The sequence below is a fragment of the Balaenoptera borealis genome, assembly GCF_965194805.1.
Source record: "Balaenoptera borealis genome assembly, chromosome: 1".
NCBI classification, from domain to species: domain Eukaryota; kingdom Metazoa; phylum Chordata; class Mammalia; order Artiodactyla; family Balaenopteridae; genus Balaenoptera; species Balaenoptera borealis.
The window spans coordinates 5906132-5932366 of record NC_138860.1 but is presented as its reverse complement, the minus strand read 5'-3'; the positions used below and the strand labels follow the sequence as shown (position 1 = coordinate 5932366).

The window sequence follows — 26235 nt, the reverse complement described above, 5'->3', positions numbered from 1 at the left end:
TTTGAGACATGGAATACAGGCAGCCAGGGCCTGATCACAGAATGTGACTTAAATTTAGGCATCTTCAGCATATTCATGATATTTAAAGGTATGTTACTAGCTGAACTCATTCAGGGAATTAGTGTACATATAAAAAAAAAAAGTCTGAGAACTTGGTCCTGGGACACTTCAGTGTTTAGAGTTCAGGAAGTAAGGGAATCCAAACCAAGAAATATATTAGCCACTTATAGTTTTTCAAGTTAACTTTTTCCTGGTATGTATTTTTTGCAGTCTTCCACTTGAACATGTTTTCATGTTTGGAGTGATTTTCTTGTAGACAGCATATAGATTAATCTCGTTTATGTGTCCACCCTGCCATTTTCAGTCTTTTCACTGATATATTAAGGCTATTTACATTGAAAATATCTATTAACATAACAGAGACAATGTCAGCAATTTTATTATTTGTTTTGTGTGTGTTTCCTCAGTTTCTCATCCCCATTTCCTTTTCTTGTCTTCCCTGTGGATTTTTGAACATTATAAATAACTTAATTTTTATACATCTGCATTGCTTTGGAGCATATGTCTTGGCATGTTTTTATTAGTGGTTGCTCCAAATATTAAGATACACATAAGCAGCTTATCACTCCCTACTTGGATTGACATTTTACCACTTCAGGTGAAATGTGGAAACCTTACTTCCATTTAGATTCTTTTTATCTCCCCATATTTTAACATAAATGTCTTTAGTATTCTCTCTATATACATTGAGCAACATATCAAATGACATAATTTTACACATAATTTAACAAAATCATTAGGGAAAAGATATTCTTATTATATTTACCCTTACTTTTAAAAATCAATTCCATTGTTTTTTCTTCCTTCCTAAAGTCTCAATCCCTTTTCTAGTTTCCTTTATATTTGAAAAATTGCTTTAGCAATTCTTTAGGTATAGGTCTGCTAGAGACAAATTCTCTCAGTTTTCCTTTGTCTGGGAATGTCTTTCTTTCTCCCTTTAATCCTAAAATATACTTCACTCGATATAGAATTTCGGGTTGACAATTCTTTTCTTCCAGCACTGAAAAAATGATGTCACTTCTTTCTGGATCTATGGTCATGGATGAAAATCCTACCAGTTTTTTTAATCCTTTTTCCATATAAGTATTGCATAATATCTATCTAGCTCTTTTGAGATTTTTTTCTTTTTCTTTAATTTCCAGCAATTTGATTTTGATGTATCTTGACATTAATTTCTTTGGTTTTATCCTGTTTGGAATTCACTCAGCTGTTTTATTATGTAGATGTGTGCCTTATGCCCTATTTCAGAAATTTTCAACCATTATTTTTACTTTTTTTTTTCATCTCATCCCCTTTCTTTTCATTTTCTGGGTCTCCAATCTTTTGCTATTTTCCCATGGGTTCCTGAAGCTCTGTCCATTTTCTTTTCAGTCTATTTTCTTTTTTTTTTTTTTTAATTTTTTTAACATCTTTATTGGAGTGTAATTGTTTTACAATGGTGTGTTAGTTTCTGCTTTATAACAAAGTGAATCAGTTATACATATACATATGTCTCCGTATCTCTTCCCTCTTGCATCTCCCTCCCTCCCACCCTCCCTATCCCACCCCTCTAGGTGGTCACAAAACACCGAGCTGATCTCTCTGTGCTATGCAGCTGCTTCCCACTAGTTATCTATTTTACATTTGGTAGTGTATATATGTCAATGCTACTCTCTCACTTTGTCACAGCTTCCCCTTCCCCCTCCCCGTATCCTCAAGTTCATTTTCTAGTAAGTCTGCATCTTTATTCGCATCTTGCCCCTAGGTTCTTCATGACCTTTTCTTTTTTTTTTAGATTCCATATATATGTGTTAGCATACGGTATTTGTTTTTCTCTTTCTGAGTTACTTCACTCTGTATGACAGTCTCTAGGTCCATCCACCTCATTACAAATAACTCAGTTTCATTCCTTTTTATGGCTGAGTAATATTCCATTGTATATATGTGCCACATCTTCTTTAGCCATTCATCTGTTGATGGACACTTTGGTTGCTTCCATGTCCTGGCTATTGTAAATAGAGCTGCAATGAACATTTTGGTACATGACTCTTTTCAAAGTTAGCCTATAGTCAAGTATATTTATCCTTCTGCCATCTGCAATGTATTATTGAGCCTATCCAGTGTGTTTTTTAAAAAAATTATATTACTCTATTTTCCAGTTCTATCAATTTGACTGGATTATTAAAAACCATTGTCCAATAATTTCAATATGTATGTCATCTCAGTGTTGTCTTCTTTTTGATTATTTTTTCTCTTTTGAGGTTTTCCTCATCCTTGGTATGATGAGTGATGATCAACTGTATTCTGGACATTTTGGGTATTATGTTTTGAGATTAAGGATTTTATTGAAATCTTTTATTTATCAGACCTCCCTTACTGCCATGCAGGGTGCAAGTCCAGGGGTCCCACCTGGCCTCCACTGACTCCTGGAGAAAGGGGAGAGGTGTCTTCTTCCCTCACCATGTGGGTGGAAGTCTGGACTCCTCACTTGGCCCCTGCTGATCAAGGCGGGGAAGGGTTGGTCTTAGGTTCTATGGTGTATTTCTCGAGAAAGTCAGGATTGTAAAAACTGTTTCTGTCTTACTATGCTGATCCTTTCCTGGGACTTTGCTTAAAGAGACCAAGTGCTTCTTGGGACTGTTTTGTTTTTTTTTCTTTCTGAACTTGCTATCATTTCTGGGTTGCAGGCTCAGTGGTCCATCCAGGATACAAAGAAGGGAAAAGGAAAACCCAAACAAGTCTCTGGAGTGTAATTCCTTGAATCCCAATGTCTCTAACCAGATTAATATCTTCTCTACATCTTTCACAGTCTCCTGAGTTGGTTTATTATAATATGTTCAGGATTTTTAGTTAGCAGAAAGAATACAGAGCAGATGCAATAAGCAGAAATATTTCTACCTCATCTTGTTCAGAAAAGGAAGACAGCATTCCCTCTCCCACTATTGAAATCTGTAATTCTTTGACTTTTAGAAAAGCAGCTGATGGGGCTAATGTTTGTTTTGTAATAAAAATGAAAATCAATAAATATGACTAGAGATTCAATAGACACTGCTGTATGTTGTATACAAGGATAATTTTTTTTAATCTTAGCTATCCATCTGTCCATCATATATTCACTAAGAAAACATGTTTAATACCAGAACACTGCAAAGCAGACATATTTGTTAATGTATTATGTGTACTTTCATGTGGGGTAAAACTAGGGACTTAAAAATGTGCCTTTTCATTTAAGTGATTAAAATTTCTTCAATAAATCATTTCTGTCATCAGAAATCACAAGCCTGGTTATTACATATTAGGCTACATTTTTATCTTTTTATTTTAAACCGTGGGATTTCTTTTTCTTTTTTTTCTCTTTAAATAAATCAAACAACATATTTTTTAGACTCTCAAGGAAAATGTGGGCCTCCCCCACCAATAGACAACGGAGACATTACCTCATTCCCGGCACCAGTATATCCTCCAGGATCGACAGTTGAGTACCAATGCCAGTCCTTCTATGAACTTCAGGGAAACAGACACATAGTGTGTCAGAATGGAGAGTGGTCAGAACCACCAAAGTGCTTAGGTAAATATTTCAATCTTCTTGTGGATCCTGGGAAAATCGGTGTACTGAGTATGATGTTTAGCTGTTTATAATAGAATTTTCATGGATTAACTACCAACCATTCTGTGGCATGCCTGACTACCAGAAAATAATATGTGTGGAAATAAAGTTTGAAAATTTCCTGTTCAAGCAACAATAGCAACAAAAGATTCCTTAATGAAAGCTCTTCATATGATAACTGACATTATGAATCTTTGATTATAACATTTAATTATTACACTAAAAATAGTACCTCATTCTTACAACATTAACTGTTTAAAATGATGGAAACTACATACTGGATTTTCAATGAGTTGGATTGTAAAAGGTTTTGAGAAGGAATTTTTGGACCAGAGCAGGAGATTCTACTTGAAAGCCTGAAATTCTGTGGAAAATATTTGTATACCACTTAACGGTTTATGTTTATTTTTTTTTAACTTCAGATGCATGTGTAATTTCAGAAGAAATTATGAAAAAACATAACATCCAGTTAAAATGGAGACGTGATAAAAAACTTTATTCTAAAACAGATGACACTGTTGAATTTACGTGTAAACGTGGATATAATCGAAAGACACCAAATCATACATTTCGAACAACCTGTCGTGAAGGAAAACTGGCATATCCTACTTGTGGATGAAACAGTGGTTATAGTGTGTTGTAAAACTGAAATATGTACATGTATTCAGAATTTTTCATTATTATGCCAATTCTCAGTTTCTTTTTATCAAGTATTGTTTAACTCATCTTTATTCATAAATCAGCTTCATGTTAAACATTATAGGGATGGTGTAATTATAATCTTGGAGACCAACTAATTACTTCTTAAAAGCACCTCATTAAAACTTGGCAAGCCAAAAGGCTATGTGTCCTGTTGATAAAACATCTACGGCAAGAAATTAGATGCAATCACTTCAGTACCTCCTTTCATCCATCAGTTTCCTAACTTTCTAAAGATTTCTCCATAACTTCTGAGGTTTCCTAAGATTCTGTTTCAGAAGAAATGGGAAGAAATGCTTGTCTCCATTTTCAAAATAACATCACTTCACAAACATGTAAAACGCAAACTATGTAATACCTATATTAGTAACTACATGTAAGTAGTTATTTCTTACTTTTGCTCTTCCGTCAATAGATAAATATACCAAAAAATAATGAAATACATGATCTTTTACAAGACGCCTATCTAGCACACATAATAATTCACATAAAGAGGAATTAGAAGACTTCCCTGGTGGAGCAATGGTTAAGAATCCGCCAGCCAATGCAGGGGACATGGATTCGAGCCCTGGTCCGGGAAGATCCCACATGCCGCAGAGCAACTAAGCCCGTGCACCACAACTACTGAGCCTGCGCTCTAGGGTCCACAAGTCACAACTACTGAGCCCACGTGCCACAACTACTGAAGCCCGCGCGCGTAGAGCCCGTGCTCCGCAACAAGAAAAGCCACCACAATGAGAAGCCCGTGCACCGCAAGGAAGAGCAGCCCCCGATCGCCGCAACTAGAGAAAGCCCCCGCACAGCAATGAAGACCCAACACAGCCAAAAATAATAAATAAATAAATTTATTTAAAAATACTATACTAAAATCAATAAAAATAATAATATATTAAAAAAAGATGAATTAGAATCAAATTGGTTGCATAACTATCATAACATGACATATAATTGATTTTTAAAATCCAGCATCAAGTATAAACACACATACACATATAAACACAATATGCCTTGAACACTGAATACATTTTTTTTTAAACATCTTTATTGAAGTATAATTGCTTTACAATGGTGTGTTAGTTTCTGCTTTATAACAAAGTGAATCAGTTATACATATACATATGTTCCCATATCTCTTCCCTCTTGCGTCTCCCTCCCTCCCACCCTCCCCATCCCACCCCTCTAGGTGGTCACAAAGCAGCGAGCTGATCTCCCTGTGCTATGCGGCTGCTTCCCACTAGCTATCTATTTTACGTTTGGGAGTGTATATATGTCCATGACCCTCTCTCACCCTGTCACATCTCACCCCTCCCCCTCCCCATATCCTCAAGTCCATTCTCTAGTAGGTCTGTGTCTTTATTCCTGTCTTGCCACTAGGTTCTTCATGGCCTTTTTTTTTTTTCCTTAGATTCCATATATATGTGTTAGCATACTGTATTTGTTTTTCTCTTTCTGACTTACTTCACTCTGTATGACAGACTCTAACTCCATCCACCTCATTACAAATACCTCCATTTCGTTTCTTTTTATGGCTGAGTAATATTCCATTGTATATATGTGCCACATCTTCTTTATCCATTCATCTGATGATGGACACTTAGGTTGCTTCCATGTCCTGGCTATTGTAAATAGAGCTGCAATGAACATTTTGGTACATGATTCTTTTTGAACTATGGTTTTCTCAGGGTATATGCCCAGTAGTGGGATTGCTGGGTCGTATGGTAGTTCTATTTGTAGTTTTTTAAGGAACCTCCATACTCTTCTCCATAGTGGCTGTATCAATTTACATTCCCACCAACAGTGCAAGAGTGTTCCCTTTCCTCCACACCCTCTCCAGCATTTATTGTTTCTAGATTTTTTGATGATGGCCATTCTGACCGGTGTGAGATGATATCTCATTGTAGTTTTGATTTGCATTTCTCTAATGATTAATGATGTTGAGCATTCTTTCATGTGTCTGTTGGCAATCTGTATATCTTCTTTGGAGAAATGTCTATTTAGGTCTTCTGCCCATTTTTGTATTGGGTTGTTTGTTTTTTTAATATTGAGCTGCATGAGCTGTTTATATATTTTGGAGATTAATCCTTTGTCCATTGATTCATTTGCAAATATTTTCTCCCATTCTGAGGGTTGTCTTTTCGTCTTGTTTATGGTTTCCTTTGCTGTGCAAAAGCTTTTAAGTTTCATTAGGTCCCATTTGTTTATTTGTGTTTTTATTTCCATTTCTCTAGGAGCAGGGTCAAAAAGAATCTTGCTGTGATTTATGTCATAGAGTGTTCTGCCTATGTTTTCCTCTAAGAGTTTGATAGTGTCTGGCCTTACACTTAAGTCTTTAATCCATTTTGAGTTTATTTTTGTGCATGGTGTCAGGGAGTGTTCTAATTTCATACTTTTACATGTATCTGTCCAATTTTCCCAGCACCACTTATTGAAGAGGCTGTCTTTTCTCCACAGTATATGCTTGCCTCCTTTATCAAAGATAAGGTGACCATATGTGCGTGGGTTTATCTCTGGGCTTTCTATCCTGTTCCATTGATCTGTATTTCTGTTTTTGTGCCAGTACCAAACTGTCTTGATTACTGTAGCTTTGTAATATACTCTGAAGTCAGGGAGCCTGATTCCCCCAGCTCCATTTTTCGTTCTCAAGATTGCTTTGGCTATTCGGGGTCTTTTGTGTTTCCATACAAATTGTGAAATTTTTTTTCTAGTTCTGTGAAAAAATGCCAGTGGTAGTTTGATAGAGATTGCATTGAATCTGTAGATTGCTTTGTGTAGTATAGTCATTTTCACAATGTTGATTCTTCCAATCCAAGAACATGGTATATCTCTCCATCTATTTGTATCATCTTTAATTTCTTTCATCAGTGTCTTATAATTTTCTGCATACAGGTCTTTTGTCTCCTTAGGTAGGTTTATTCCTAGATATTTTATTCTTTTTGTTGCAATGGTAAACGGGAGTGTTTTCTTAATTTCACTTTTAGATTTTTCATCATTAGTGTATAGAAATGCAAGAGATTTCTGTGCATTAATTTTGTATCCTGCTACTTTACCAAATTCATTGATTAGTTCTAGTAGTTTTCTGGTAGCATCTTTAGGATTCTCTATATATAGTATCATGTCATCTGCAAACAGTGACAGCTTTACTTCTTCTTTTCCGATTTGGATTCCTTTTATTTCTTTTTCTTCTCTGATTGCTGTGGCTAACACTTCCAAAACTATGTTGAATAATAGTGGTGAGAGTGGGCAACCTTGTCTTGCTCCTGATCTTAGTGGAAATGGTTTCAGTTTTTCACCATTGAGGACAATGTTGGCTGTGGGTTTGTCATATATGGCCTTTATTATGTTGAGGAAAGTTCCCTCTATGCCTACTTTCTGCAGGGCTTTTATCATAAATGGGTGTTGAATTTCTCAAAAGCTTTCTCTGCATCTATTGAGATGATCATATGGTTTTTCTCCTTCAATTTGTTAATATGATGTATCACGTTGATTGATTTGCGTATATTGAAGAATCCTTGCATTCCTGGGATAAACCCCACTTGATCATGGTGTATGATCCTTTTAATGTGCTGTTGAATTCTGTTTGCTAGTATTTTGTTGAGGATTTTTGCATCTATGTTCATCAGTGATATTGGCCTGTAGTTTTCTTTCTTTGTGACATCTTTGTCTGGTTTTGGTATCAGGGTGATGGTGGCCTCGTAGAATGAGTTTGGGAGTGTTCCTCCCTCTGCTATATTTTGGAAGAGTTGGAGAAGGATAGGTGTTAGCTCTTCTCTAAATGTTTGATAGAATTCACCTGTGAAGCCATCTGGTCCTGGGCTTTTGTTTGTTGGAAGATTTTTCATCACAGTTTCAATTTCAGTGCTTGTGATTGGTCTGTTCATATTTTCTATTTCTTCCTGGTTCAGTCTCGGCAGGTTGTGCATTTCTAAGAATCTGTCCATTTCTTCCAGGTTGTCCATTTTATTGGCATAGAGTTGCTTGTAGTAATCTCTCATGATTTTTTGTATTTCTGCAGTGTCAGTGGTTATTTCTCCTTTTTCATTTCTAATTCTATTGATTTGAGTCTTCTCCCTTTTTCTCTTGATGAGTCTGGCTAATGGTTTATCAATTTTGTTTATCTTCTCAAAGAACCAGCTTTTAGTTTCATTGATTTTTGCTATTGTTTCCTTCATTTCTTTTTCATTTATTTCTGATTTGATCTTTATGATTTCTTTCCTTCTGCTAGCTTTGGGGTTTCTTTGTTCTTCCTTCTCTAATTGCTTCAGGTGCAAGGTTAGGTTGTTTATTCGAGATGTTTCCTGTTTCTTGAGGTAGGCTTGTATTGCTATAAACTTCCCTCTTAGCACTGCTTTTGCTGCGTCCCATAGGTTTTGGGTCGTCGTGTCTCCATTGTCATTTCTTTCTAGGTATTTTTTGATTTCACCTTTGATTTCTTCAGTGATCACTTCGTTATTAAGTAGTGTATTGTGTAGCCTCCATGTGTTTGTATTTTTTACAGATCTTTTCCTGTAATTGATATCTAGTCTCATAGCATTGTGGTCGGAAAAGATACTTGATACGATTTCAATTTTCTTAAATTTGCCAAGGCTTGATTTGTGCCCCAAGATATGATCTATCCTGGAGAATGTTCCATGAACACTTGAGAAAAATGTGTATTCTGTTGTTTTGGGGTGGAATGTCCTATAAATATCAACTAAGTCCATCTTGTTTAATGTATCATTTAAAGCTTGTGTTTCCTTATTTATTTTCATTTTGGATGATCTGTCCATTGGTGAAAGTGGGGTGTTAAAGTCCCCTACTATGATTGTGTTGCTGTCGATTTCCCCTTTTATGGCTGTTAGTATTTGCCTTATGTATTGAGGTGCTCCTATATTGGGTGCATAAATATTTACAATTGTTATACCTTCCTCTTGGATCGATCCCTTGATCATTATATAGTGTCCTTCTTTGTCTCTTGTAATAGTCTTTATTTTAAAGTCTATTTTGTCTGATATGAGAATTGCTACTCCAGCCTTCTTTTGATTTCCATTTGCATGGAATATCTTTTTCCGTCCCCTCACTTTCAGTCTGTATGTGTCTCTAGGTCTGAAGTGGGTCTCTTGTAGGCAGCATATATATGGGTCTTGTTTTTGTATCCATTCAGCCAGTCTCTGTCTTTTGGTGGGAGCATTTAATCCATTTACATTCAAGGTAATTATCGATATGTATGTTCCTATTCCCATTTTCTTAAATGTTTTGGGTTTGTTATTGTAGGTGTTTTCCTTCTCTCGTGTTTCTTGCCTAGAGAAGTTCCTTTAGCATTTGTTGTAAAGCTAGTTTGGTGGTGCTGAACTCTCTCAGCTTTTGCTTGTCTGTAAAGGTTTTAATTTCTCCATCAAATCTGAATGAGATCCTTGCTGGGTAGATTAGTCTTGGTTGTAGGTTTTCCTCCTTCATCACTTTAAGTATATCCTGCCACTCCCTTCTGGCTTGCAGAGTTTCTGCTGAAAGATCAGCTGTTAACCTTATGGGGATTCCCTTATGTGTTATTTGTTGTTTTTCCCTTGCTGCTTTTAATATGTTTTCTTTATATTTAATTTTTGACAGTTTGATTAATATGTGTCTTGGCGTGTTTCTCCTTGGATTTATCCTGTATGGGACTCTCTGTGCTTCCAGGACCTGATTAACTATTTCCTTTCCCATATTAGGGAAGTTTTCAACTATAATCTCTTCAAATATTTTCTCAGTCCCTTTCTTTTTCTCTTCTTCTTCTGGGATGCCTATAATTCGAACGTTGGTGCATTTAATGTTGTCCCAGAGGTCTCTGAGACTGTCCCCAATTCTTTTCATTCTTTTTTCTTTATTCTGCTCTGAAGTAGTTATTTCAGCTATTTTATCTTCCAGGCCACTTATCCATTCTTCTGCCTCAGTTATTCTGCTATTGATTCCTCCCAGAGAATTTTTAATTTCATTTATTTTGATGTTCATCATTTTTTGTTTGCTCTTTAGTTCTTCTAGGTCCTTCTTAAACATTTCTTGTATTTTCTCCATTCTATTTCCAAGATTTTTGTTCATCTTTACTGTCATTATTCTGAATTCTTTTTCAGATAGACTGCCTATTTCCTCTTCATTTGTTAGGTCTGGTGGGTTTTTACCTTGCTCCTTCATCTGCTGTGTGTTTCTCTGTCTTCCCATTTTGCTTAACTTACTGTGTTTGGGGTCTCCTTTTCGCAGGCTTCAGGTTTGTAGTTCCCTTTGTTTTTGGTGTCTGTTTCCAGTGGATAAGGTTGGTTCCGTGTGTTGTGTAGGCTTCCTGGTGGAGGGGACTGGTGCCTGTGTTCTGGTGGATGAGGCTGGATCTTGTCTTTCTGGTGGGTAGGTCCACGTCTCGTGGTGTTTTGGGGTGTCTGTGACCTTATTATGTTTTTAGGCAGCCTCTCTGCTAATGGATGGGGCTGTGTTCCTGTCTTGCTAGTTGTTTGACATAGGGTGTCCCACACTGTAGCTTGGTGGTCGTTGAGTGAAGTTTGGTCTTGGCGTTGAGATGGAGATCTCTGGGAGATTTTCACCATTTGATATTACGTGGAGCTGGGAGGTCTCTGGTGGACTAATGTCCTGAATTTGACTCTCCCACCTCAGAGGCACACCCCTGATGCCAGCCGGAGCACCAAGACCCTGTCATCCACATGGCTCAGAACAAAAGAGAGAAAAATTGAAGGAAAGAAAGAAAAATATTAAATAAATAAAATGAAATGAAATAAAATTAAGTTATTAAAATAAAAAAATTATTAAAAAACATTTTTTAAGTAATAAAAAAAAGGAAAGAAGAGAGCAACCAAACCAAGAAACCAATCCACCAATGATAAGAAGCACTAAAAACTATACTAAAAAAAAAAAAAAAAAAAAAAGGACAGGCAGAATGCTAAGACAAATGGTGAAAGCAAAGCTATACAGATGAAATCACACCCAGAAGCATACACATGCACACTCACAAAGAGAAAAAAGGGAAAAAAATATATATATATATCATTGCTCCCAAAGTCCACCTCCTCAATTTGGGATGATTAGTTGTCTATTCAGGTATTCCACAGATGCAGGTACATCAAGTTGATGGTGGAGGTTTAATCCGCTGCTCCTGAGGCTGCTGGGAGAGATTTCCCTTCCTCTTCTCTGTTCGCACAGCTCCCGGGGTTCAGCTTTGGATTTGGCCCCGCCTCTGCGTATAGGTCGCCTGAGGGCGTCTGTTTTTTGCTCAGACAGGACGGGGTTAAAGGAGCAGCTGCTTCGGGGGCTCTGGCTCACTCAGGCGGGGGGGAGGGAGGGGTACGGAGGAGGCGGGGCGAGCCTGCGGCGGCAGAGCCCAGCGTGACGTTGCAGCAGCGTGAGGCGTGCCGTGCGTTCTCCCGGGGAAGTTGTCCCTGGATCACGGGAGCCTGGCCGTGGCGGGCTGCACAGGCTCCTGGGAGGGGCGGTGTGGAGAGTGACCTGTGCTCGCACACAGGCTTCTTGGTGGCGGCAGCAGCAGCCTTAGCGTCCCATGCCCAGCTCTGGGGTCCGCGCTGATCGCCGTGGCTCACGCCTGTCTCTGGAGCTCATTTAGGTGTTGCTCTGAATCCCCTCTCCTCGCGCACCCCTAAACAATGGTCTCTTACCTCTTCGGCAGTTCCTGACTTTCCCGGGCTCCCTCCCGGCTAGCTGTGGTGCACTAGCCCCTTCCGGCTGTGTTCACGCCGCCAACCCGAGTCCTCTCCCTGTGATCCGACTGCAGCCCGAGCCTCAGCTCCCAGCCCCGCCCGCCCCGGCAGGGGAGCAGACAAGCCTCTCGGGCTGGTGAGTGCTGGTCGGCGCCGAGCCTCTGTGTGGGAATCTCTCCGCTTTGCCCTCCGCACCCCTGTGGCTGCGCTCTCCTCCGTGGCTCCGAAGCTTCCCCCCTCCGCCACCCGCAGTCTCCGCCCGCGAAGGGCCTTCCTAGTGCGTGGAAACCTTTCCTCCCTCACAGCTCTCTCCCACTGGTGCAGGTCCCATCCCTATTCTTTGTCTCTGTTTTTTCTTTTTCCTTTTGCCCTACCCAGTTATGTGGGGAGTTTCTTGCCTTTTGGGAGGTCTGAGGTCTTCTGCCAGCGTTCAGTGGGTGTTCTGTAGGAGTTGTTCCACATGAAGATGTATTTCTGTTGTATTTGTGGGGAGGAAGGTAATCTCCACATCTTACTCTTCCACCATCTTGAAGTTCTGTAAAGCTTACCCTTTTTAAGCAGACAGTTCAGTGAGTTCTGATAAACGCATTCAGTTACACAAGCACCATCTACTCAAGCTATAGAAGGTTCTTGTTCTATAACGTGAAGAGGTTCCTGTGCAGACAATCTGCTCCTTCCAACCCCAGCATCTGGGACCCTTGATTCGTCTTCTGCACCTATAGTTTTGCTTTTCTGGAATGAATAGCCACAAACTGGGAATAATCCAAGTGTCCATGAAATGGTGAGTGGATAGTCCTTTGATCATTTCTTTTATTTAAAAATTTTTTATTTATGTTTGGTTGCGTTAGATCTCTGTTGATGCACTCGGGCTTTCTCTAGTTGCGTTGAGCAGGGCTACTCTTCATTGCGGTGCACAGGCTTCTCATTGTGGTGGCTTCTCTTGTTGGGGAGCATGGGCTCCAGGCGCATGGACTTCAGTAGTTGTGGCATGCGGGCTCAGTAGTTGTGGCGTGCGGGCTCTAGAGTACAGGCTCAGTAGTTGTGGCACATGGGCTTAGTTGCTCCGCGGCAGGTGGGATCTTCCGGGACCAGGGCTCGAACCTGTGTCCCCTGCATTGGCAGGCAGATTCTTAATCACTGTGCCACCAGGGAAGTCCCTGGACCTTTGTTCTTATTGGCCAGCTTCTGTTAGTCATATGTTTCACTACTGGAGATAAAACCATTGATACTTATTCTTCAGTTTCCAATATTATCATATCATCATCAATATACATTTGAGATCTGCATTAACTACAAATCTCTTCTAACCAATTTATGACCTAAATTCAGGTAGCACTTGGCAACATAGTAAATGTATCAATACACATGAAAGAGAACTGTAGTTAGCTGTTTTTCAAAGAGTTATTGATATTGGAAAGAAGATGGAATGCATCCCCCAAAATCCCAATGTTGAAACCAAACCCCCTAATATGATAGGATTAAGAGGTACGATCTCTGGAAGGTGATTAGGATTAAATGAAGTCCTCAGGGTGGAGCACTTATAAATGGGATTGGGGCCCCCATAAGACTAACAATAGCACTTGCTTCCTTTTGCTTCTATTTGTGCTTTTTATACCATGCTCTCTCTGAGAACTGGTAGAATTTTCTTTGCTGCTCTGTAGCTTCTGGCAGTGGCCATCAGTCTGGGTGTTTCTTGGCTTACAGCTGCGTCATTCTAATCTTTGCCTCTCTGGTCACAAAATATTCTCTCTGTGTGCTTTGTCTTTACTTGGTATTTTCTTCTTCTTAAACAGACATCAGTCATATTTCACTGGAGCCCACCATAATGACCTCATCTTCACTTGATTACATCTTTTAAACACCCTAATTCCAAATAAGGTAATACTTTTAAGTCTTGGGTGTAAGGACTCTAAAAAGTCTTTTGAGGGACACTGTTCAACACATAACAATCCACATTGTGGCCTCTCAAATTTTTATCTTTCCCATATGTAAAATATATTCACCCAATCCCAACATCCCCCAAAGTTTTAACCTTTTCCAGTATCAACTCTAAGGCCCAAATTTCATCTAAATACCTTCTAAATCAGTTATGGGGAAGACTCAGTTTCTGGTCCATCCTTGGGCAAAATTCTTATTCACGTGCGACCCTGTGAGCCCAGAAAACTAGTAATATGCTTCCAAAATAACACGTTAAGACTGGTATAGGACAGATATTACCATTATAAAATGGAGAAATAGAAATTTTAAAAAGGGGGTCTCAGGTCTCAAGGAAATCCAAAACCCAGCAGGAGAAATCTCATTAGTTTCCAAGAACAGAGGACACCCCTCTGTGAAATTCATGCTCTGTCCTTGGGCCCCCTGGGGTGGCAGCCCCAACTTTTTGGACCACCAGGGAGGTGACCCCACTTTCTCAGCTGAAACAGTCCGTGTTGGCCCAGGCCTCCGTATGCATCGCCCAATCTTTGGAGACTTTCCTCCTTTATTTGTATGATCCCTGCCCCTTTCATTCCCTGCTGCAAGCATTTCTGTTAGTATAACATTCTCAAAAATCTTGTCAGTCTCTTGTGCACTAATAGGTACAAGCTCTCAGACGTGAGGGTACATTCCAGACCTTCCCTGGATAATAGTGTTTCTTCTGACTTAGGCTGAGACAATTGCTTGGATCTCAAGTCACATGCCTAACCTTTTAAGCAAAGGATTATCCAGCCTCACTCTGGCCTTGATTGGTGAATACACTATGTGGATAGGCTGAGAATTTTCAAATCATCTCATGCTGGTTCCTTTTTGCTTGACAGTTCATCCTTCAATTTACATCTTATCTCACATATTTTACTACAAGCAGCAAGAAGAAATCAGGTGGCTCTTCCATAGTCGGTTAGGAATCTTCTGAACTAAATATGCAAGGTCATCACTGTACTGGTTAATTTTGTGTCAACTTGGCTAGACTACACTACTCAGGTGCCTGGTCAAACTATCAGTCTAGATGTTTCTGTGAAGGCATTTTAAAGCCGTGATTAGCATCTATTCACAGACTTTGAACAAAGCAAAGCACCTTCCGTAACGTGGGTGTACTTCATCCAATCTGCTGAAGCCTTTAAGAGAAAACATTGAGCTCCGTCCAGGAAGGAGGAACTCTGCCTCTAGACGGCCTTCAAACTCAAAACTGCAACACATGCCCTTCCTGGGTTTCCAGGCTGCTCCCTGCCCTGCAGGTTCCAGACTTGCCAGCCTGCCCAATCACATGAGCCAATTCCTTATCACAAACCTCAACATCCGTGTTTGTCTCTCTGTCACTCCCTGTGTGTGTGTGTTTTACTGATATAGGATATTGTTTCTGTTCCTCTAAAGACAACTTTGACTATTACAGATTTTGGTAACGAGAGATCCTAAAGAAAGAACATCTTCAGGATAAATTTTCTAACCTGTTTCTGGGATTTCTGGAATTTATTCTCAAATCTGATATATTTAACATCACTGGCACCGATAGTCCGTGGCATGATGTGACAAGAGAGATACACAAAATATCAACACTGGGTACTTCCAATCATATTTATAGGTGACAAGTATTTGATATCGTAGAGCATTTTTGTCAAACTAATGAGAAGAATTGGATTGACTGGTTGATCTTCGTTGCACGAGACGAAGTGGGGAAAGAAAAGGTTGAGCTCAGGAATTCAAATCCACAGTTCAGATGCTGCGCAAATGCCCTTAAAGTTTCTCTGTTGACCCTGAAAGAAACCCTTATCTCCTGTATCCCCAGAGCTGAGATCTCTGAAAAGTAAACCCAGAGTCTGATCCTACGAGTAGGTGGATTACAGTGCAAATTAAATTTCCAACTACACGGGATGTCTGCTGTTCAAGTAGGAAGGAATGGGGTCCTGAACTTTGGTAGGAAAATTGGTCACAAGGAGATGAAAAGAGGTATGTGGATAGATCTCTCTGATTAGCAAAAAAGGTGAGGATATTTATATCCTATGTGATGCTCAGCAAAGGCTGATCTCAGCAGATGCAGATTTATGGATCCAGTGGATAGGGCGACCTCTGTGATGGATTCCAGTCAAACTCTGTCCCCAGCCACTGCCGTCATTTCCTGGTGGGGTCATGTACAATGGCCATGGTAATAGGAATGGAGGCTATCTGTGGGATCAGAAACGTGGACTTCCTATCCCCAAAGCCTATGTGATTAGCCACTGCTGAGGGCCCCGTCTCCTAGCAGCAGAAACCAGATGAGTTTTTGGTGAGGCACAGTCCCTGGGGTGATCAGCCAGCCACCTGATGGCAGGTTGATTACTTTGGACACTTCCATCATGGAAGGGGCTGTGTTTTGTTCTTCCTGAAATAGATACTCAACCTGGGAATGGATTTGCCTTCCCTACCCACAAGCTTCTGCCACATCAACCCTCCGTGCACTTATCCACATAGCGGTAATCCACACATCATTGCTTCTGATCAAGGAACTCACATGACAGCAAATGAAATGCAGCAATAGCCTACATTTTTGGAATTCACAAAAATTAAAAGAATTTTTCTTGGGTCATGTTCAAAACATAAACTAATTGGGAAAAACTGACATCTTTATGATGTTAAATGTTCCAATCCAAGTTCGTCATCTTCTCCTTACTTGATTTGTCTTTTAATATTTTTCTCAGCAATGTTTTGCAGTTTTCAGTGTAGCTCTCTTTAAATATTTTGTCAAATGTATTTCTTAATACAGTTTTTATTTATAAAAGATGGTGTCCTTTATAATATTTTTTCAATTTTGGTTTCTATATAAAGTTTTGTATATATTATTTCTAATAGCCTTTTTTGTAGAATCCTTAATTTTTAAACATTACATAATTATGCTTTACTCTGTCCTTACATGCCTCTTTTTCTTTTGCCTTGGTGAATTCAACATTATCTGAATTATTTATTATGATAAAATACTCTTCATTATTCTCTGATAATCCTCTTTTGAATTTTATTTTATTTGATATTGGAACTTCAGCCCGTAAATACTCATGTGGATTTAGTAGATAATTTAAGGAGTAATGTGAAGATTATCGCAAATTTCCCTGGTGGGGCTTCATGGATTTCTCCTCTCACACGGCAGATGTCCTGCCTGCCCCACATACAGGTCTCTAAATTGTCACAAGAAACAAACTCTTGCTTCCTCCTGGAGCTCAACCACTCATCACCATGTGTATGTGAGTGTGTTCTAAGTTCAGAAAATGGGTAAATACGGATCTCACAGTTTGGTTCCATTCTTTCAAAGGTTGGACACTTTCTATTTTCTGCTAGCTTTTACTCTCTCAAGCAGTCATTGTTATAATTTGTGTTAGCAAATAATTTTTATTCATAGAAAGTTTAGCTTGATATAAGCTATTTTGCTATTCTGGAAGCCTTAATTACATATATTAATAAATTATTTTATATTTTGAAACTACTGTAGCTATATTAAGAAAATAAATAATTTCAATGCATTAACTCTCTGACATCTCTGACTGGTTTTTCTTTTCCTTTATAGTAATACTATATTTTCCACATTAATTATCTGTTTGAAAGCACTTCTCTTATATTAAAGAATTGTATTTTACATTACATTGAATAGAATTGACTATATAAATATTCATATCTAAATAAAATAGAGAATAAGTGTAATTAAGTTAGTGAAAGACCAGGTGAGGATTTTTGAGTTATAGTCCTACAACAAAAGGGATATCATTGTGTGCATCTGAATATTTCAAAAAAAAAAAAAAAAAGAAGGTCCCTCAAGCACAGTAAAGAATATTTAATGCCAAGAATATGCTGAAACTCTTGTACTCACTAGTGTGATCCCACATAAGTTAAAAAAAAAGAATCAGTGCTTCCCTAAGCACAAGAGAATACAGATGATAGAATAAGATCCAAATACATGTTGGTTTTCCTAGACCCCTAAGCAAAGAAGCTGGGTGAAGGTAAATAAAAGACATGAGAAAGTGATGGTGACATGGCCTCAGAGTTATTCACATATGACTCACCTGGTTGAGAAAGAACTCCACCTATTTTAAAGAAGTGTTTACTTTAACAATTAGTGTTTTATATCACTTCTGGAGCCCACCTATTACTGTCCCGCAAAAAGGTTGTGCAAGCACTTACCAGGGAATGAACTTAAGAAATTGTTGTGAAACCACTAACCGTAATTCAGGGATTTTGCAAAGCTGTTTGGACTTTGATATTTACTAAGTGACCTCAGTTAACTAGAGCCATAGTAATGTCCTTAAGTTCACAGTCACACTTGATAAACTGCTGAACGACCAAGCAACACAACTGGAATATTTGTATGAACGTGCCTTTGGGAATCTCTAACATGCTGTTACTACTCAATGTCATCCTCACCCTGTGGGTTTCCTGTGCTCATGCACAAGGTAAGTGGAAACACCCCTGAACACTCAGTTTCCCTCTTGAATGTAACTCCACGTTTTATCTACTTTCACCTGTCTTTATATTTTAATGATAGACTAATAGGAATTGTCTGTATTGTGTCATCATGATAGAGTGTAACCTTACAGGAAAATTATCTCATATTCTCTTAAGGGAAAACGAAAAAAAATTATGTTTTTTCTGTGTTTTGAGTTCCACAGCGAAAGGACTCTCAACGCTGATTATAAAGATAAGTGAATATGCTCACACAACATTAGGAAAGAAGTCACAGGCTAGCTTCTGACTTCAAAATGGATGGAGGTTTCTCAGTTTTAATGCAAGGAAATATTTGGGAGTGATGGATAGCTTTATAATCTTGCGTATGGTGATAGTTTTATGGATTCATATGTCAAAACTCATTAAATCAGGCATTTCAAATATATTTAGTTTACTGTGTTTTAATTATAACTTCATACAGCTGTTAAAAGTCATTGACATCATGATCAATTTAATATTTCAATAAAATAAACAGCAGGTTAAAAGAAATATCCATTTCAACAAAAAGTATAGTAAATTCTTAATTCCAGTGGAATGACAATTAATTTTACTTTACATTTCTGAGGTCAGAAGTAATTGTTGGGCAAATAAACTAATAAATAATTTTTAGAGCGTTAACCCTAGCACATTGTTCACTGATGTGTTTTCACATTTATAGTGAAATTTTCTATATTAACTTACCTGAATGCAATTGTTCTATATCAAAAATTATCTCTTATAACGTAACAAATATTGTGGATCCTTTCACTTATCTTTAAATTAAGGAGCACTTTATTTTTGTATATTAATTCTAATTTTACATGTACACATCAAGATTTTATTGACACAGTTTTGTTTATTTCATTCTTTTACAACTCTATGGATCCTTCATCATGATATCTTTTTAAAGTGTCTTATTTCTTTTAAAATCAAAATCTCCTTTCCAAGTTATTGTAAACAAAACCTCTAATATGCTTTAGGATTTCTCATTGCACCATTTATGATTAGAATATGAAACACTATTTGTTATTTTTAATCTACAAGAAGAGTGAATCTAAATAATTTTTTGCATGGTTGGTTTTGTATGCTATTTAAGTCTATATTTGGGCAATTTCTTTCATCAGCAACAACAGTAACAATACAACAACGATTCCTGTCCAATGTAAACTATTCTCATTCAGTGAACTCTTTCTAAAAGTAACCTTTGAGCTGAAAGCCCCGTAAGCTTGAGTTGCACCAAGGTTTTTCAGCAGAGAATGGAAGCCATTCTGTGGAAGCACACCTGTGTGTAAACAGAAACATCTTTGTGTATTTAGTGGATGGACACAGGTTGAATTCCGTCCTCCAAAATTCATATGTTGAAGTTCTAACTCCCAGGAGCTCAGAATGTGTCTGTACATGAAGGTACGGTCTTTAGAGAGGTAATTAAGTTAAAATGAGGTCATTATGATGGGCTCTGATTCAATAAATCGGGTGTCAGCATCAGAGGAGGAAATCAGGACACAGACACATAAAGGGAAAACCTCGTGAAGACACAGGGAGAAGACGGTCATCTACAAGCCAAGGAGAGAGGCCACAGAAGAAACCAGCCCTTCTGATACCTTGATCTTGGACCTCTCACCTCTAGAATTGTGAGAAAATAAATTTCTTTGTTTTAAGCTTCCCCATCTATAGTACTTTGTATGGCAGCCCTAGCAAATAAATACAATCATACTTACACATTTTGAGTGTACAGTAATAATCAAAAATTCTTTTTCTATTTTCCACTCAAGTATATTTAAATTCTTGCATACATATTTTTAGAGGACATTCATCACAAGTTAGTAATTATATCTTAGCGGTTTTTTGTTGCTAGTATTTTTCCTTTATGAATATTTTATATTCAAATTGTCTTCACTGAAAAGGTTAGACATAGTCATATATACATGTATGACTATATGTATATGAATATATATATTCATATGCGAATGTATATTTGTTCGTATATGTCTCCTGTGCAACATGTGACGTGGACTGGGAGAGGAGGCATGGAAAGGGCTGAGACGCTGGGGAATCTCTGTGGAAGACACAGGAAGAAGAGGCACAAGAAATGAAAGGAGAACTACAGACAGTCCTCCCATCCCTCCAGAAGCAAACGTCTTAGATCTGGGAGGTTCACTACATAGAACCACTTTTGTTCTCTTCCTCAGCGTTTACATTTTTCTGTGTGATTTTAATCTTGAAAATGCTTCCAAAGAACTTAAACATATTGAGCTCCTCAAGTACCTATGTACTCTTAGTTATACATTGTCCCAGATCTCGGTCACTAATGCAAGTGGAAGAATTAAGCTAAATAGAATAATAAATTCAACAATGGGATTATTAACATAAGTAGAGCTATTCATTAATGTAGGATACTATTTCTTTTCTTAAGGAAGAACGTGTGATTTTCCAGAGATAAAACATGGAACCATATATGATGAAAACAGTTATAAACAAGTCTTCCCAGTTGACATAGGGAAATATTTCTACTACACCTGTGATCACAGCTTTGTGTCCCCTTCACAATTACTCTGGAATCGAATAATCTGTACACAGGAAGGATGGTCACCAAGACCAAAGTGTCTCAGTGAGTAAACACCCTCCTCATTGTCCGGATGAATTACCCAGTGTGTTCAGTGAGTGGAGAGGCTCGGCCTGAAGGTATCACAGAGCCTGGACAGTCATAGCAGCGGGAACCGGAGGGGCCAGCAAAGATGACTTATGTTATTGCTCGTTGTGAGAAGCTGTTTATAGAAAGTAGCTTTACAAATGTACATTTTTTCTATATTCAAGTCTTAATTACTGGCATGGCATTTTAATTTTTTACATGCATGGCTTAATTTTTAAGAAACAAAATTTTTGCACTTGATTTCTCTTCTGAAGTTTGCAAAATGTTATGCTCTTTCATTGCAAGATTTGTATCTGTCATCTTTTGGCTTTTAGGACAGTGTTTTTTCCCTTGGGTGGAAAATGGTCATTCTGCATCTTCAGGACAAACACACCAGGAAGGTGAAACTGTACAAATTGTGTGTGACACTGGCTATAGCCTCCCAAATGATTGGAGCAGCGTTACATGTGCAGAAGATGGCTGGTCCTCCCCTCCTAAATGCAGTCGTGTCTGTAAGGAAAACACTGTCCTCTGGGATCTTGTATTCTTTTATATTTTATAGAGAGATAACAGTATTTAGTATATGCAGTATTGCTGTTTCTACTATTGTCACCTTTTCAGTTTCAGGGTTCCAACTGTGTCTAAGTAGACATGCAAATATCTGGGTCATCACTAGAAAATCATCTTGTCTACTTACATAAATTAAATATAGGTGCTAATAGAAAACACTAGCCAAGTACACAGTGAAAAACTATGATTCTCACATTATATAGTTTCTTCAGTGTATTTTTTTAATCAGAATCAACAAACTTGATAATACATATGGTGCTGCTTCTCAAATATACAGAATTTTTAATATAATTCCTAATAATTTCACATAATATAACAATGCATCAAAAGAAGCAAGTCAAAATATGGTTCTCTCATGATGCTTTAAAAGGTAGCACAGTTTAATTCTGACAAGGTCATTTGGCAAGTTAGTGAATGATTCAAAGGAAGGAGACAAAGGGAGAGAAGAAAGCTAGCCTTTATTAAGTGTGCAAAACCAAATTTATAAAATTGAAAATTTCAGTTACCACATATGGCTTTTACTTTACTTCAACTTAGGATAAGTCTATTTATAATTCTGCTGAAAGCTGACTGCTCTCCCACCCCGCCCCCTTCAGAATTCAATCACAAGTCCAGCTTGTCATCTGTGCTTCTGTTTACTGGCTATACATTAGAGGTTCCTGGGACTTCCTCTTCAGGTTCAATTAATTTGCTAGAGTGGCTCATAGAACTCAAAGAAATATTTCATTTACCAGATTCCCAGTTTAAGGAATATAACTCAGCAACAGGCAGATGGAAGAGATGCACAGGGCTAGGTACATGGAAAGGCACAGAGTTTCCATGCCCTCCTAGTGGCCACTCTCCCAGCACGTCCACATGTTCACCTGCTAGGAATCTCTCAAAATCCCATCCTTTTGTTTTTTTTATGGCGGCTTTATCACAGGGGCAAATTGACTAACCCATTGGCCATCGGCAGTTGATGCAATCTGCAGCCCCTCTTCCCTCCCTGGAGGTCAGGGGTGTGGGACTGAATCTTCTAACCTTCTCATCACAAGGTGACTCCCTTGGCAACCAGCTTAGGTGCTTTCCATCGCATATATACAATGGAATACTACTCAGCCATAAAAAAGAATGAAATAGTGCCATTTGCAGCAACATGCATGGACTTAGAGAATATTATCCTTAGTGAAATACGTTAGACAGAAAAAGACAAATACTGTATGATATCATTTATATGTGGAATCTAAAAAATAATACGACTGAATGCATATGCAAAGTAGAAACATACTCACAGATATAGAAAACAAACTAGTGGTTACCAAAGGGGAGAAGGAAGTCAGGAGGGACAAGTTAGAGGTGTGGGATTCAGGGATACAAACTACTATGTACAAAACAGATACGCGACAACGATACACTGTATAGCACAGGGAATTATAGTCATTGTCTTAACCTATAAGGGAGTATAATCTGCAAAATTTTTGAATCATTATGCTGTACACCTGAAACTAACACTATATTGGAAACCAACTATACCTCAATTTAAAACAACAAAAATGCTGATCATCCTGCTTGTTAGTGAGGATGAGAATCAACTGGAACTCTTACACATTGCTAATGGGAATGTAAGATGGCACAATCACCCTGAAAACCAGTATGGTAGTTTCTTGTAGATTCAGTCAAGCACATATCAGATAGCCCAGCAATTTTACTTTTAGGTATTTATCAGGAAATAGTAAATATATGTTCATTCAAAGACTTGAGTTCAGGTGTTCATAAATAGCTCAGTCATAACTGCCACAACCTGGAAACACTCCAAAAGTCATTCAACAGAGGATAAAATGGATAAACATATTTTATATCCATAGAAAGCTACCCTGCTCCACAATGGAAAGGAGTGACCTAGTGATGCAAGACACCACATAGAAGAATGGGTTTGACTTTGGATGAAATAAAGCAGCCAGATGTAAGACAATGCATGCTGTATGAATCCATCATACAAAGTTGTAGGAAGGCAAAATTATAGTGACAGAAAGAACATGGGCTTCCTAGAGGAAGAGAGTTGGGGGAGGTGGAGTAGAAAGGAAACCACAGACTTTTAAAGGAAGATGAAAACTGTCTCTAGTTTGGTTGGGTGGTTACACAGGTGTACACATTGTCACATCATTGGCCCACATGCTAATATGTGTGGATCTTATTGTATGTAATTCATATCTGAATAAAGGTGATTTTAAAAATGAGCACTTGGAAACCAAAGATATAGTTGTCCGAAATATTGTAATGTGATTGAGTCACTAGAAGAAAAGAAGCCATAGAAATCTGCCTAAATAGGAAATTAAAAGTGAGAGAGTATATAAAATTATTAGAAACCAGAAGCTCCAGACAGAAAGAAAAGAAAAAAATTATAAAATATAAACAAAAATAGCACAAAGGAGAGAGCGATGTCAGCAAGATAAAGGGTAAGACACTCCTCCTGGTATCCCACCTTCAACAATAATAATTTAGCATCTATCCGCAAAAGCCCCTTTATGGGAGATGCGGGACCCAGGTTCCAGGAGATTGTGAAACCCCAGGGGTGCAGTCCAAGCACAAGCACAGGTATCTTGTTCCCTCCCAGTGTGGGTGAAAGTCTAGACTGAACACTTGACCCCTGTTGATCAAGGTGGGGAGAGGGTTGGTCTCAGGTTTCCTCAATGGTGTTTTTCTAGAGTGAGTCCTGTACTGTGAAAAAATGTTTCTCTCTTGCTAGGCTGATCCTTTCCTGGGCCTTTGGCTAAAGGAAGCAGAGTCTCCCTGGGACTCTTTTTTTGTTTGTTAATTTTGCCTGAACGTGAGATCATTTCTGGGTCGTGGTCTCAGTGCCCAAGTCCAGGATACATACAAGGCAAAGTGAAAACTCAGACAACCCACTGCAGTGTAACTCCTTGAAGCCCAAGGTCACTAAAAGATCTACTTCTTTTCTACACCCTTCACAACCTCTTATGTTGGTCTTTATAATATGTTCAGGATTTTTAGTTAACAGAGGGAATATTTAGCAGAAGAAATAAATAAGCAGAAATGTTCCCATCTCATTTTGTCCAGAACAGGAAGCCAGAAATTCCCTTTCACATTATACACATTTGTAATTCTTTGAATTTTGTTTAAAAAGCTGATGTTTCTCTTGTAATAAAAATGAAAATCAATTTAAAAAATTACCAGAGATTCAATAGCCACTGCAGTATGCTTAATATATAAGACCAAGAAACTTTCTTTGTTTATCTTAGCTATCCATCTCTCTAGTATACATTCATTAAGGAAAACATCTTTAAATACCAGAATACTGCAAAGCAGACATATTTGTTAATGTCTTATGTGTGCTTTCATGTGGGGTGAAAGGAAGGGCTTAAAATGTGACTCTCAGTTTAAGTGATTAAACTTTTTTCAGTGAATCATTTCTGTCATAAGAAATCACAAGTCTATTACATATTGTTCTATATTTTTATTTACTTTCTTTAACCTGTGTTTGTCTTTGGTCTCTCAATGAATCAAATTATTTTTCAGACTCTCAAGGAAAATGTGGGCCTCCCCCACCAATAGACAACGGAGACATTACCTCATTCCCGGCACCAGTATTTCCTCCAGGATCGACAGTTGAGTACCAATGCCAGTCCTTCTATGAACTTCAGGGAAACAGACACATAGTGTGTCAGAATGGAGAGTGGTCAGAACCACCAAAGTGCTTAGGTAAATATTTCAATCTTCTTGTGGATCCTGGGAAAATCGGTGTACTGAGTATGATGTTTAGCTGTTTATAATAGAATTTTCATGGATTAACTACCAACCATTCTGTGGCATGCCTGACTACCAGAAAATAATATGTGTGGAAATAAAGTTTGAAAATTTCCTGTTCAAGCAACAATAGCAACAAAAGATTCCTTAATGAAAGCTCTTCATATGATAACTGACATTATGAATCTTTGATTATAACATTTAATTATTACACTAAAAATAGTACCTCATTCTTACAACATTAACTGTTTAAAATGATGGAAACTACATACTGGATTTTCAATGAGTTGGTTTGTAAAAGGTTTTGAGAAGGAATTTTTGGACCAGAGCAGGAGATTCTACTTGAAAGCCTGAAATTCTGTGGAAAATATTTGTATACCACTTAACGGTTTATGTTTATTTTTTTTAACTTCAGATGCGTGTGTAATTTCAGAAGAAATTATGAAAAAACATAACATCCAGTTAAAATGGAGACGTGATAAAAAACTTTATTCTAAAACAGATGACACTGTTGAATTTACGTGTAAACGTGGATATAATCGAAGGACACCAAATCATACATTTCGAACAACCTGTCAGGAAGGAAAACTGGCATATCCTACTTGTGGATGAAACAGTGGTTAAAATGCAGTTGTAAAATTGAAATGTATTCAGAATTTTTCATTATTAATCCAATCCTCAGTTGCTTTTATCAAGTAAATCAGAATTTGTGTTAAGTATGATGTGAATGATGTAATTATAATCTGGGAGACCAATGAATCACTTCTTAAAAGTACTTCATTAAAACCTGGCAAACCAAAATGCTATGTGTCCTGTTCACAAAACATCTGTGGCAAGAAATTAGATGCAATCACTTCAGT

General features: G+C 38.0%; 2 protein-coding genes across 4 annotated transcripts in view; both read left to right on the top strand.

Annotated features, from left to right (window-relative positions):
* The window catches only part of CFH (complement factor H), a 99335-nt gene extending 94850 nt beyond the window's left edge, over window positions 1–4485 (top strand). For both annotated transcript variants that reach the window (XM_082394236.1, XM_082394237.1), the window contains 2 exons: window positions 3425–3607; window positions 4069–4485. In XM_082394236.1, the coding sequence (XP_082250362.1) occupies window positions 3425–3607; window positions 4069–4265 (380 nt within the window). In that variant the 3' untranslated portion in view covers window positions 4266–4485. The remainder of the gene's footprint in view (window positions 1–3424; window positions 3608–4068) is intronic.
* Window positions 4486–18258: 13773 nt separating this feature from the next.
* Window positions 18259–26176, top strand: LOC309630331 (complement factor H-related protein 2-like). 2 transcript variants are annotated; one of them, XM_082395444.1, is made up of 5 exons: window positions 18259–18401; window positions 20846–21040; window positions 21397–21573; window positions 25148–25330; window positions 25791–26176. In XM_082395444.1, the coding sequence occupies exons 1-5, from the start codon at window positions 18317–18319 to the stop codon at window positions 25985–25987; spliced, it is 837 nt and encodes a 278-aa protein (XP_082251570.1). In that variant the 5' UTR covers window positions 18259–18316; the 3' UTR covers window positions 25988–26176. The 2 variants fall into 2 exon arrangements, with proteins under 2 accessions (XP_082251570.1, XP_082251571.1); XM_082395445.1 differs by lacking the exon at window positions 21397–21573 and having other exon boundaries at window positions 18260–18401.
* The last annotated feature ends 59 nt before the right edge of the window (window positions 26177–26235 follow it).

Bases quoted from the DNA above. Each gene is read 5' to 3' on its own strand.
- LOC309630331 (XM_082395444.1), top strand. From the start codon at position 18,317: ATGAACGTGCCTTTGGGAATCTCTAACATGCTGTTACTACTCAATGTC. The intron at 18,402-20,845 runs GTAAGTGGAAAC...TCTTTTCTTAAG, and splicing joins TTCCTGTGCTCATGCACAAG to GAAGAACGTGTGATTTTCCA. The intron at 25,331-25,790 runs GTAAATATTTCA...TTTTAACTTCAG, and splicing joins AGAACCACCAAAGTGCTTAG to ATGCGTGTGTAATTTCAGAA.